Source organism: Hemicordylus capensis, chromosome 4 (assembly GCF_027244095.1).
Source record: "Hemicordylus capensis ecotype Gifberg chromosome 4, rHemCap1.1.pri, whole genome shotgun sequence".
Lineage (NCBI taxonomy): Eukaryota > Metazoa > Chordata > Lepidosauria > Squamata > Cordylidae > Hemicordylus > Hemicordylus capensis.
The window spans coordinates 127785487-127799014 of record NC_069660.1 but is presented as its reverse complement, the minus strand read 5'-3'; the positions used below and the strand labels follow the sequence as shown (position 1 = coordinate 127799014).

At 41.7% G+C, this 13528-nt stretch overlaps 1 protein-coding gene across 6 annotated transcripts in view; it reads left to right on the top strand.

The window, feature by feature from the left end:
* The window catches only part of PTBP2 (polypyrimidine tract binding protein 2), a 110548-nt gene that overhangs the window by 65757 nt on the left and 31263 nt on the right, over positions 1 to 13528 (top strand). For all 6 annotated transcript variants that reach the window (XM_053247086.1, XM_053247083.1, XM_053247080.1 and 3 more), the window contains 2 exons: positions 3958 to 4122; positions 5896 to 6006. In XM_053247086.1, the coding sequence (XP_053103061.1) occupies positions 3958 to 4122; positions 5896 to 6006 (276 nt within the window). The remainder of the gene's footprint in view (positions 1 to 3957; positions 4123 to 5895; positions 6007 to 13528) is intronic.

The following is a 13528-nucleotide window of genomic DNA, read 5'->3' as shown; positions in this document are numbered from 1 at the left end:
CACGATACGCGTCAGTGGTGACACAGAGGGACGGAGCTGGAGTGAGGAAAGGAACCCTGCTCAGAAGGTTCACTCTGATCGTCCACCATGTTAGGGATTTCAATATCTGCGGAGGAATGTCCAGGAGCATTGCCTGGCTGTCAACATTCAGTCAGAAGGCCTGCAGGTAACAGAGTTGAAGAGGCCGCATCTGTAAGTGGGTATAGAGATCTGTGGATTTGTATGAGGCCATAGGACCCAGCAATCTATGGACAAGATCAGCCCGTTGGCGAGGGTCACGTTCGAACTGGCTGGTGAGCATGCAAATCTGTTGGTGTCTTTCCAGAGGGAGATATGCCCTTTTCATTTGAGTATCTAGCAGGGTGCCTATAAAGTCTATAGTCTGAACTAGCTGAAGTCTGGACTTGGCCCAGTTGACCTGGATTCTCCAGTCTCGCAGGAGATGGAGCATGAATTGGATGTGAGATTCCAATTTGCATTTGTCACTGCGTACTAAAAGCCAATCATCGAGGCATGGGAATACAGTGATCGCACAAGTCCTCAAATAAGCAACGATCACGGACATACATTTTGTAAAGACTCTGGGTGCTGTTGATAACCCCAAGGGGAGCACCCTGTATTGGAATGCTAAACCTCCTATGGCGAATCTCAGGAATTTGCAATGATTGTCCTGGATCTCGGTATGAAAATACGCGTCCTTGAGATCTAACATGGCAAGCCACTCCTCGTTGGCCAGGAGCAGAAGATTTCCCTGCAACATTGTCATACAGAATTTCCACATAGCCACATAGCAGTTTAGGTCGCGGAGATCCATAATGGCTCTGATTCCTCCATCCTTCTTGGGGACGAGGAAACAGTGGGAATAAAACCCCCATAGGCTATCTGTCCACTGCACCGGGACCACTGCACCTTTCTCCTACAGGGCATGTACTTCTTGCCAGCGGGCCAGAGTTGGAGGAGTGGACTTGATGCCCTCGAAACTCGGCAAAGTTATTAACTTGATTGCATAGCAAGAGTTGATAATTCGTAGGACCCACTGGCCCGATGTTATCTGGTGCCATGCTGAGGCATGACTGTCTAGTTTGATGATGTTGGGTGGCAAATGAGTTGGTATCGAGGGCCACAAGCGGCCAGTTGAGTGGTGTTGAAGGCGTCGGCTGGCAGTGATGGTGCAAGTGGTGGACAGTCTCCCAGATCAAGGAGACTGCTTGGAGTTTGTTTGTTTGTTTGTTTATTAAAACATTTTTATACCGCCCAAAACTTGCGTCTCTGGGTGGTTTACAACAGAATAAAAACAAAGTAAAACATTCATTAAGGCAAAAATTGGGGGGGGGGGACACATTACAACAATTTAAAAATTTTAAAATAATATTTTAAACAGCATTAAAAACATTAAAACAACATTAATTAAAAGCCTGGGTGAAGAGATGTGTTTTCAAAGACTTTTTTAAAGCTGTCAGAGATGGGGAGGCTTATGGTGATATTGTACATGTTTTAAAAACTTTTAATTAGATTTTTATTTTTATATTCAAATATAACTTTTATTATGTAGTTCTTAGTTTTATATTGTGTTAAGTGTCTTTGTAAACCGCCTTGAGATTATTTTAATGAAAGGAGGTGCAGGTATAAAAGTACATTTGTACTCTGCTGGTGGGATGTCTGCCGCAAGGTGGAGTACGTCCAAGTGCACCTACGTAGCACCTGTACTGTATTAGCAGAAGCAGTATTTCACAGGTACAGCCAATGTGGATATCCACATTAGAGTGTCATTCAGGTGGCACTGGAGTGTCTCAATACATTTTTTTATATCATTGGGGATTCTCATTCCCCTCCACAGCCATTAGTTGTTGCACAGAGTTTTGCATAACTAGAGCTAATTTGGGGTGAAGTTTCATTTTATGCTAATCTCTTGTAATAGGAGATCAGAACTTCTGGGCTTTAATTATTGTCAAAATAGCATTTAATACTTAATGGTGAGAGATTTTCCTCTAAGTGGTGTTCACCAGGTCTTTATCTCATGCATATTTAATTTGTTTCAGTGAGGAATATCATGTAAGTTGTGGGATCTTCAATCTTTACAGTAGTTTGGGTAATAATTTTAGAACGTATAGTTCTACATTCCATAACCATTCCATGTTATGGTTTTTACTTGGCAGTTACACTTCATTTTTGTTACATGTATTTATTTGCCCCCTTAAAGCTACAGTATATAAACAGTTGCCCCTCCTAATTTTTTTCATTTCTGTGTGGAATGAGTTTTGTTCTGGGCGGCAGTATCAAGGCAGTGTGCGCGCACATGCATTCACAATGGGGCCTTCCTGATTCAACCTGAGTGGAATCTAAATTGAACTGAGCGGACATCCAAAAATTTGTGAGCGCACGTGTGCACGCCTTAGAGTGAACAGTGTATATAAACATATGAAGTGTGTGTGTTGACAAAAATAATCTGTTTGCCCATAATTTTATTTATGTAGACTTCTGTGCTATTAATATGTAACTAGCTGGCCCGGGCACAGAGCATCTGCGCCTCTAGTTCTCCCCCTTGTCCTCCCTGCTCTTTTCTTACCTGTTCTCAGCCCATTTCGCCCCCCGCTGCTTTTCCGCATCCCCAGCCACCACTTTCCCCAGCACCATGTCCAGCCATCCATTAGCCTGCCTGTTGGCTTTTCCCCTGTAGCTTGCTTGCGAGCTCTCACAAGAGCTGCCATGCATGGGATTAGCAATGGGTATAGATAGATAGATGATCATGAGGGTGTTTGTTGTTGTTGTTTACAAAAAAAGTGTTGCTTTAAGAAATGGCTTGAGTTTGGATTTGTGTAACAAAGTTGGTTAATTTGATCTTTCTTTCTGACCATTTCCAGTAGATTTTATAGTACAAAGTTGACATGAAAATTGTCAAATTTATCAGAAACTCCAAGAGAAGACATTTTTTATTAAAAGAGATTTCTGTATTAGAGATAATACCCATAACTAATACCCATAACTATAAAAACAAGAACACTTCATTTCCTTGCAAAATCATATTATCAGGTGCTTCATTTCTTTATTTCTTTCTGTTCCTGTTGAGCAGGGGCTGAGGGGCTGCCTCAGGTTTTCTTCCAATGTTTGACATTGAGTGGAGTGAGGAGAGAGTGTAGGAGACTTGTGTGAGTCTATTGTCCAACAGAAAAAAGACTTGGCTTACATTTCTATAGTTCCAAAATGCACCCCTGTCCTCTAGAGTTTGCTTCTGGCCAACTTCTGCTCCTTCCTAGAGAAAAATGCCAACACAAGGCTCTCCTTAGTATCTTATTACTGAGACATGCTTATTCTATCCCTAACTTTTCTTCTGCTGATATAGATTCTGCTGTTAACTGTTGCTTATATGGATAGATAAGACCTCTAGGAGCACAACAATTCCCCCCTCATCTTAATCTCATCCCATACACATATGCATCTGCCACATGTTAACAAACGTTAGTAGCTTAAACAATTACCTTCTTACTCAGTCTCAAGGCCTAGTAAAATGTAGATGCGTAGTGTGAAATTTTGGTACATTGTGTATTCATGGAAAAGAAACCCACATTGGCTGACATACCATGCAAGGGAACAGGGCAGCTATGGTAAGACCATGGCACTCCCCCATAAAGCTCCACGAACTCAGTTGCACAGTGTGACACCCATTATTTCAAATAGCCGTTGCATAACTATTCACAGAGCTTTAAGAAAGAGTTCTGCTGTCCTCAGCACATTGGCATTCCTACACATATGCAGGGGAATCGGCGTGGGCAGTGCTCCTGTTTCCTTGCAGGGTATGTCAGCCTTTGATACTTGTAGCAATTCTGTTCTCTCATTAATTCTTTTGTTGTTGATGTTTTTAAAATAATGGTTTGGGCAACTATTGAATATACTAATCTCTCAAAACGATTTCACCTATGTTTCAGTTTTTTCACACACACACACTTTTTTTTTTTGCAGAGAGCTCAAGCTGTTCTACAGGCAGTAACTGCAGTACAAACAACTAATACTCCCATAAGTGGAACGACGGTTAGTGAGAGCGCAGTAACTCCAGCACAGAGTCCTGTTCTTAGAATAATTATTGACAACATGTACTACCCCGTAACCCTTGATGTTCTCCACCAAGTAAGTCTCTCTTTGGCAACAAAGTATCTCAGTCCTTATGCCACCTCACATTAATATCTGAAATAACTTACGTCATGATATTTCACATTTCTCTGTTCTCTGCAGTCAGCAGCCAAGGAAGCAGAGTGAAGGCAATGAAATGTGAAGCATTTTGACATCACAAGGCATGTTCTTCTAGAAAGGAGAACTAGACACATGGTTAATATTTTGACAGCAGCTCCATGTTTACCATGGCATCTTTTTTGGTCCAGAATTGAATACCTAGAGTACAATGAAAAAATTAATATCTGATGTATATATTTGTCTAGCTGTAATTGTGTATATAATAAACTTCTGCTGTTTTTTATGTTATAGCAGCACCATAAAAGTGTGATATGACTTTAAAATGGTTATAAAAGCACCAAGGAAGGATACTTTTAAAAGGCAGGAGGGAATAGAGGGAATTGCAACATGGAAGTAAAAAGGGGTGATTAGGATTATTGGTTTGGTGTAAGATTCTCTTCTTAAAATTCCCACGCACAAACACAGTGAGGGAAATAAAAATAGTAATGCAAGTGTTTTATTGATGATGTCCATGAAAACAGTTGCTTAAGGCACTAATAATAGTTATGAACTGCTCAACTTGAACATTGGGTCCAAGATGTGAAAACTTTGTGTCATGTCATATGGAGGATAGTATTTCACCATTTAATTTCCAGAATCTACAATGCCCAACTTACCTACTAGATGTAGAAAAGAATCAAATTTTGTCGATAGGAGCTAGAAATTAGTAGAACTGAGAGGGCTAAGTACTGTGAATACATTTGCACCACTAGAAAAGCATGCTTAATTTTCAGTTACTCTTTTTCCCTCAGAGAAGGCAGAATGGTTTAGGAGTAGCAATGATTTAGGAGGAGGGAATATTGCCTCTGACAATCTCTGTTTTGCTGTGGCAGTGAAACTACCATAGCATGGCAAAAGAGGTCTGGATGCACATTGAAGTACAGGTGTTCTCTACCCACACTATAGTATTATCAGTAAGACGTTTACCTGAATATGCATTATTTTTCTAATAGAGCTGAATCAAGGCAGCATAGCTTCTTTTACGCTCAGTGATGTTGCCATGCAGCCCAATCTGATTGGCTAAAAGCCTTTGTGATCTTATATTTATTTAATGGTGATTCTGGGAATATCTGATGCTCCATTATGTATTGCTGAACCTAAGCAGATATAGATCTGAGCAGTCAGTTGGAAAGGAGGCCGTCATCCTACAGCAGGATCTAAATATAAGAAATAAGTGCCAGAGCAGCAAAAGATCAGGAGAAGCATTGCTGTGGGTAGGCTTAAACATTAGTGCAATAAAATGGAAAGTAGGAGTTGAGTGTTTTCCACACGTCTCAAAAGCAGGAATTCATGAAAATGTTCATGGCCAAAGATACAGTGCAGCTCCATTTGTAGTGCTTGGCATTTACCTGTTAGAATGAACAAGCTGAAAAGATTTGGGATTTAGTGCTGGCTGACTGGCTGCCAATTTGAGAAGCCTGAGATGACCTCTTCTGATAAACCTCTGTTGACATTGTTTTGCTAAATTTGAGGGGGGAGGTATACAATGTCTAACTTTTTATTATGAGAAATCATTCCCATTGAATACAGTTTGGCTAGAGTATAAAAGAGCATGTGAAGAATTTGATGTGTTTGCCAGTTTAGATTACATAGACCTTGTTAAGTAAACATGATGGGAGTTTTGTGATGTGTACAGTATTGTACTTATAAACTTCTGATTATTTTTAATAGATATTTTCCAAATTTGGCGCAGTTTTGAAAATAATCACATTTACAAAGAATAACCAGTTTCAAGCCCTGCTACAATATGGTGATCCTGTAAATGCCCAACAAGCAAAACTAGTAAGTACAGTTTTAATGCATTTTACTTGACACATACTGGTTAATATGGCCTATACTGGTTTACTTGACACATACTGGTTAATATGGCCTATTTACTTCAAATGATAGAACACGTTTGTCAGATTGTGATACAATCCAAAGTAAACGACTCTAGGAATCATAAATGAATTGAGTACTGTCTCAATAGATATACCTTTTCCTAAAACAACCATTTTATCCCTGTTACTTCATCCAAAGAAGTACTTGGAATCCAAATTGGAAATTTTAAGTTATCAAGTTAAGTTAAGTTATTAAGTTACCTATGAATCTTTTTGATTTTTATGCAAATAAAATGTTTTCTTTCCTAAGACTTTGAGAACAAGAGATTAATGAAATGATGGAAAAGTGTTAGATAATACAGGTGGACCTTGTCACCTGCAGTCCCGACACCTGCGGTTACACATATCTGTGGTCGAGCAGTGTTTACAAAAAAGTCAAAATCTCCATATCTGTAGTTCCTAGGTGGCTGGAAATAATCAAGGTAATTTCCAGCCACTATTTTGTACAAAGGAGCCATTTTGTCGTGTGTGTGTGTGTGTAGGAGGACCTCGATATTTTTGGGGGTTCAATTCCATAGTACACCCACAGGTATAGAAACCGCAAATATCGAGGCATTAGGGCATTGGGGAATTGGGGGTTAGGTTCCCGGTTGGGGGAAAATGTCTAGGAACCATCAGATTTCGGGGGGGGGGGATGCAGGGGGAAGCTGCCTACCATCATAGCTGCTTCCCCTGAGTCACTCTGTGTCCCCGAATACCTCCAAATCGACCGGAAATTGGCAGTGGTGTTTTTTTTAAACCAGCCATTTTGAGGCTCTAAAACACGAAATGGCATCCAGAAATGACTCCCACAGTCGTTTCTAGCCACTCGCAACCCACGGATACACAAGGTCAGCATGTTCCTTTTCCTCATATGCCGAGGTTGGGTGTCTTTTACCTGACCACAGATACGCGAATCCATGGGTATTGAGGTCGTGGAAAATTGGCCTAATTTGGGGGGGCCATTGCTGGACCTTGCTCCTTTTTTTGCCCTCCAAGAATCTAGCCCCTAGTTCCCATTGACTTGAGGTCTTGTTATCTGTGGTTCCATTATGTGCAGTTCTAGCCAAGAATGGAACCCCCTGCAGATAACAAGGTCCACCTGTACCTCATTTCCAGGTAATTTTAAGGCTGACTGTAGAAGGTACATTATTTGTTTTTAGGTTGCCCGTGTTATTTATGTGCTATTTTTAGAAAACAATTTTAATGGGATGTAGAACTCACTGATTTAACACACGTTTCAGCAGATGATCATATGACTCCAGTTTATAGATGCCCTGAAGATACTTCTAGGTAATGACCTGAAAGTGGTGGTAGATGTTGAATAGCGTCCACTTAGTATCTATCTATCTATCTATCTATCTATCTATCTATCTATCTATCTATCTATCTATATAATTCGCTTACGGACGACCGAGTTGAGGACTACGTCCGGAGCCGTGCGGATGCCTGAAGCCATGATTGCCTAATGCCTTGGGAAGGGAGGGGCAGTGAGCTAGGGTGGAATCTGCAGACTCAGGAGACAGAAGAAGAAAGGAGGAAAGGCAGAGGGGAAAGAAGGAATGATTGCCTGGGGAGGGACTGGGAGCAGCAGCGAGGGAGGTGGGAATCAGCAGACTCGGGAAGGGAAGGCGGAGAAAACCAACCACAGAGAGGGGGTGGCTGACCACAGAGAGAGAGGCACGGGGGGGGGGAGACAGAGCGAGCAAGAGAGGCATGGAGGGAGAGACAGAGAGAGGCGCTGGGGGGGGGAGACAGAGCGAGAGAGGTGCCGGGGGGGAGACAAGAGCGAGAGAGGCGCCGGGGGGGGAGACAAGAGCGAGAGAGGCGCCGAGGGGGGGAGACAGAGCGAGAGAGGTGCCGGGGGGGGAGACAGAGTGAGCGAGGTGCCGGGGGGGGAGAGACAGAGCGAGCGAGAGAGGCGTGGAGGGAGAGACAGAGAAACCGAGAGAGGCGCAGGGGGGGGGAGACAGAGCGAGAGAGGCGCTGGGGGGGAGGGAGAGCGAGAGAGGCGCTGGGGGGGAGACAGAGCGAGCGGGAGAGGCACCCGGGGGGGGAGGCAGAGCGAGAGAGGCCCGGGGGGGGAGAGACAGAGCGAGCGGGAGAGGCGCGGGGGGGAAGAGTCAGAGTGAGCAGGAGAGGCGTGGGGGGAGAGACAGAGCGAGCGGGAGAGCTGTTGGAGGACCAGTCAAATGAATTCTCCCAACTAAACCCAAAAAGGACGTATGCTTTGTGCAGGTTCAAAGATGCTCTGTGCGGGTTCAGCTAGTAAAATTTATTTCACAGCAATATGGACAATTTCTGAACTACTGTCTGTTCTGACTACTACTATTTGTACACTATTGCCAAGAGATAGGATTAAAGGACTGGAAGATTGCTTTTAACAACTAATTGGAGATTACAGTGTTATAGTTTCTGAACAAGATACTTCAGATCAGCAAGAAAAAGATTGTTGACCAGTAGGATGCTGTCGTTAAGAAGGGAGTTCAGTGATTGGGTTTCCTTGGGTAATTGTGACCACTACATGAGTTTACTCGATTGTGCAGTTGAAGATGACCTTTCTAAGTGTGCAGCACTATGAAAATGAATATTTAAAAGGACAGATTTTATGTCCTTTGAAATACAAAAAAGCAATATTAGAACGGTAAACTTAATTTCCATCCAGCTATAGAAAAGTTAAGAAAAACACAAAATACACCACTTTCTATGTTAAATTACCTAGATGAAACAGTTGTTTTAAAAGCCTAAATGTTCTCAATACATATTTGAACTGAAGGGGAAATTTACAAAGGGAATATAAGAAAAAACTGCATATTTAAATCCATTGTAAGAACATTTGAAAACATGATTATTAATATAACACTTTTAAACTAAAGTGTTAAGTTCACAAAGCAGTTTATATAGACTAGTAACAGACTTTTCTTTCCTGTTAAAGCCCACAATTTTTTTTAGAGAGAGGGAGAGACCAGCAGCAGCTGCTGGAAGAATTCTGTGATCCATTGTCATGAGTGGGTTACTGCGCCTGTGCAGGGACCTTCCAGATGGATTAATTAGCTCCTCTCTGATGCCCCTCCCTGCCATACTCCCTGCCATACTCCCTGTCAGGGCCTTCCTTTTCTTGGCAAGCGCCATTTTGAATCAGTTTCTTTTCGACCACTGATGCGTCAAGGCCTTTGGGTTATTGCTCCTCAGTAATTAGAAAAGAAAACGTTATTCGATTGGATTTGACTGTGTTTTTGACTACGGACTGTGAGATAACTATTCTTTGGTTTCTGGACTTCGAACTTGTTTGTTTGGAATACTACGGCTTTGCTGGTAGAATGGAGGGAGAAGAGAGAAAAAAAGACTACTTTCAAATCTTGTTCTCAATGTAGAGCAAAATTGCCTACTACTGATGAACATGATCTGTGCCTGTTGTATTTAGGTGAATAGCATGTCCTGGCCATGTGCAGAATTTGCAAATCGTTTTCAAAATGAACTTTGAAAAACCGATCATTGCCCCTCAGAGCAGCTTTCTATGGTGATGCGCTGTGGCTGCCAACGTAGAGACCAGAGTCAACATCGAGATCAGCATCTACGGGCTCAGTGCCAGAATTGACATTGGCTGCTTTGATGTTGTAGTCGGAGTCTGTGCATATGATACACAGTCTAAAACTCTGGTGAGTGGCCGGGAAGAGATCATCTTTAAAAAGCCGAGAAGCTCCAATGCTGGACATTAGAAACATAAATGGCATCGAGTTTCTTCCGACACCAACTCTCCACCTCTGAAGAAACATAAGTCGAGGACTCTTTCACCTACGTCCGTTCAATGTTGAGATTAGTTGACATTGATGGATCCTTTGCTACCAATCCTTTCGACTTCGAGAACCTCTCTACTATCTGCTGGTCTTCTATTGGGCCCATTGACATGTTGATAGCTACGGCCATGTCGATAGCTACATCGGCATCAATCAACCTTATATGCAGTTCTTACCCAACAAGGTGGTTATGCGTACCAATCCATCTTTCTTACCTAAAGTGGTAACAGTTTTTACTTGAATCAAAGTATTGTGCTTCTGTCACTTTTTCAAGAACCTGAGACATGCCTGGAACGAACTTTACATTCATTGGATGTCAGGCACTGCCTACTCCTACTTACCTGAAAAGAACAAAAGACTTTCGTCATACAAACCTGTTCTTTGTACTATTCAAAAGCAAAAATAAAGACATGCTAGTATCAAGACAGAGACTCTCAATTGATTATTTGAACTGATTTTCTTAACATACAAGTTACAAAACTGGCAACCTTCAAAGGTGGTGAACGCACACTCCACTAGAGCATACACTACTTCAGCTGCTCACTTATCTGGTCTCCATTTTAAGGACCTGTGTGCAGCTGCCACTTGGACTACATATATGGCTTTTATAAAGCATTATGCCATAGATGTACGTATGGCTGCTGAGGCCAAATTTGGAAGAGACGTACTGAAGAGTCGTTACCTCCTCCTTCTGATCAGAAAGCAAATAATTAACATAAAATATGTCTGTATGCTCTGGATAAACGACCAGTAATGGAGCAGTAAAACGTTGATGAAAGTTCCTGTAAAGGGAACAGCAAAGTAAAATGTGAAAAATCGATTCCTGATCTCCAGAACCACACAGGCACAGTCCCTGTTCTATAGGAATCCTTCTGAACTTACCATCCAAATCAGCTGAAGGTAATGCATTAAATTGGGCCAACGTGACCATCCTGTGATATTTACCAATTGTAATTTTATCTAAATAACTTGCAGGTTTGTTGTTGTAGGGCTGTAGCCCCACAAAAAAACTTCCTTGGGGATTAAAGATCGATCAGTTTGCATCTCCATATAATCATATACCAGTTGTTTTAGTGCCAATCTCACACGGATGAATCCCATCTTCGGCAGGACATCTAAGCTAAAGCCATAAAGATTTAGTTTACAAAAAATTGACGATTTCCAACAGGAGTTAAAATTATCCATAAGGGTAAGATGAGCAAGGCCCGTAGTAAAGAAGTGTTACTTCAGCCAGTAACTTAAAATGGAAAGCCACATCTGGGCCTCCACTCTAAGAATACCAGCTTCCAGCCTCAGGATCGCGTTTGGGACGCATCTAGGGGTCTGCAAAATAGATCTTAAACACTTTGAACCTCCAAAGCTGCAAAATTAGCATACAGACCCAATTGCAATCCGTACAACATCTGAGGGCAGGATTTAGCTAAAAATAATTTAAGTGCTGCTGGAACAAATTGAGCATCCCCCTGATGAAAATAGAACTGAATAGCTGCTGATGATTTTCGTGCAGTATTCTGCACATATTGCAGATGTGCACTACGTCTTGTAGAGGCCTGGAAAACAACACCTAGGTATTTAAAGGTCTTAACATGTTCCAACTTATGCCCATCCAAAGGCCAATTCAAGATCTTTGGATGTTTTGCAAAAGCTAGGATTTTATTCTTACTATAACTACTTTCTAGGGTGTATTCGTGGCAAAAAAAAAAAGAGCCAAGGAACGAAGTGCTCTGCGAAGGCCTACAGGGGTTTGAGAAAGAATTGCAGTAGCATCTGCCTATAGCAAGATGTTAACCTGCCTATTGGCTAGCTTTGGTGGATGGAAGGACGAATTAGCTATATAATCTACAATAGGATCTTCTCTCTCTCTCTCTCTCTCTCTCTCTCTCTCTTAAACATACCCGTCACTAACCTATCTCTTTATAGTGAGTCAAAAGCCCATTTAAAATCAATAACAATCGCCATTCCCCAATCATTTGGGGGCGAAGCCATCTGATCAATAGTTGTAAAAAGAGAGGCTAGTACAGGTAGACACCAATCAAAGTTATTCTTGATGGCTTCTACCAGTAGATTATCAGAGCCAGGTGCCTTTCCGGTTTTAAACTGATCAACTATCATAGCAATTTCTGTACACGTAACTGGAGTCCATTTGGGTAGTGTGTTAGGATCCAGCTCCAGTTCTATTGTGTAGATACCGAATCGGATCACTTTCTAGCATATATAGATCGGAAATAATCAATCCATTCACCAGCAGAGATAAGAAAAGATGGTGGAGAAGGTCTAAAAGTGGTATGGGACGTTGTGAAAGACCAAAACAGAGATGAATTTTTGGCCTGCCCTGCAAAAAAAATAAGCCGCTACCAATTTAGCCTATTCGCCTCCTTTTTTTCCTTGCAAGCAAAGTTTTATAAGACTTTTTGTTCTCAATTAGTTCCTGAGAGGAAAGCTGCTTAGAGTTACACCTGTGTAACTTATAAGAATTAACAAGATCAATCTTTGCCCTGTGACATTCCCAATCAAACCACACTTGGGAAGATTTGGCGTGGGGCTTAGTATTTCTTGAATTAGTTGAAGTTAAAGTCAGATAAAAAGACTGTATTAAACTATTATTATAGTTTTCCAGTGAGGTGTCATTAGCTACACTATCTATTATCCTGGCACGAATTGGCATACAGAGCTCATAGTTTAAATGTTTAGAGACACATTCATCCAGCTGAGGAGACCATTTAAGATGCCTGGGGTGAGATTCATCAACTATCCTTAGATCAATATCAAGGGGTCCCATAGTATGTTGGTCAAAGACTTTCAAATAAAGGGCATTAGGGAGATGATCACTTTCCAAGTGAATGTCTATTTTAGTAAACTTATCCAACAGAGGTATTAAAGGTCGAGAGATAGCTATATAGTCAATCAGTGAGGGTCTGCTGCCTGCCCATTGGGAATATTCCACTGGGTAATCATCCTCTGAAGCTCCATTAAGAATAAAAAGACCCAATATATCAAAAGTCAACTGGAGAGTAAATCCCTGAAAATTGCATCCTATATCTTTAGATCAGGGATCCTCAACGTTGGGCCCCCAGATGTTATTGGACTTCAACTCCCATAATCCCCAACCAAAGGACACTGGGGCTTGGGATTATTGAAGTTGAAGTCCACTAACATCTGGGGGCCCAACGTTGAGGATCCCTGCTTTAGATGATCGTTGTAGGAGGAGATATTTTTATACCGCCTTTCTGCCTTGACAAAGGCGCCCAAAGCAGTTTACAATATTAAAAGAAGCATATTACAGAATGTTAATAAAATGTTGTCTCAAGCCATTGGTCTTTTCAGGAGCTGAGGACAAGAGCTCCCTGGCCTAGGCACCTCCTTACTTGCCTTCCTCTCAGTATAAGAGCCACCAGTTTAAAAGGTGCCTCTTTGCCTACTTAGTGGGCATTATGTGAGTTTGGGGCATATAATAATAGAAGGCACTTTTAAAAAAGTGGTTAATCTCTTGTATTTAGCAGGGGAGAGCAACTGACCCAATTTAAAACAGCATAACATGCTTCCAAGTAATTGATGCTTATTTCTTCCTTGTGTTTCTTTTTAGATTGTAAGTCACTTGGGACAGGGCACCATTTTCTGATTCCTTCTGGTGTGTAAATTGGTTTGTGA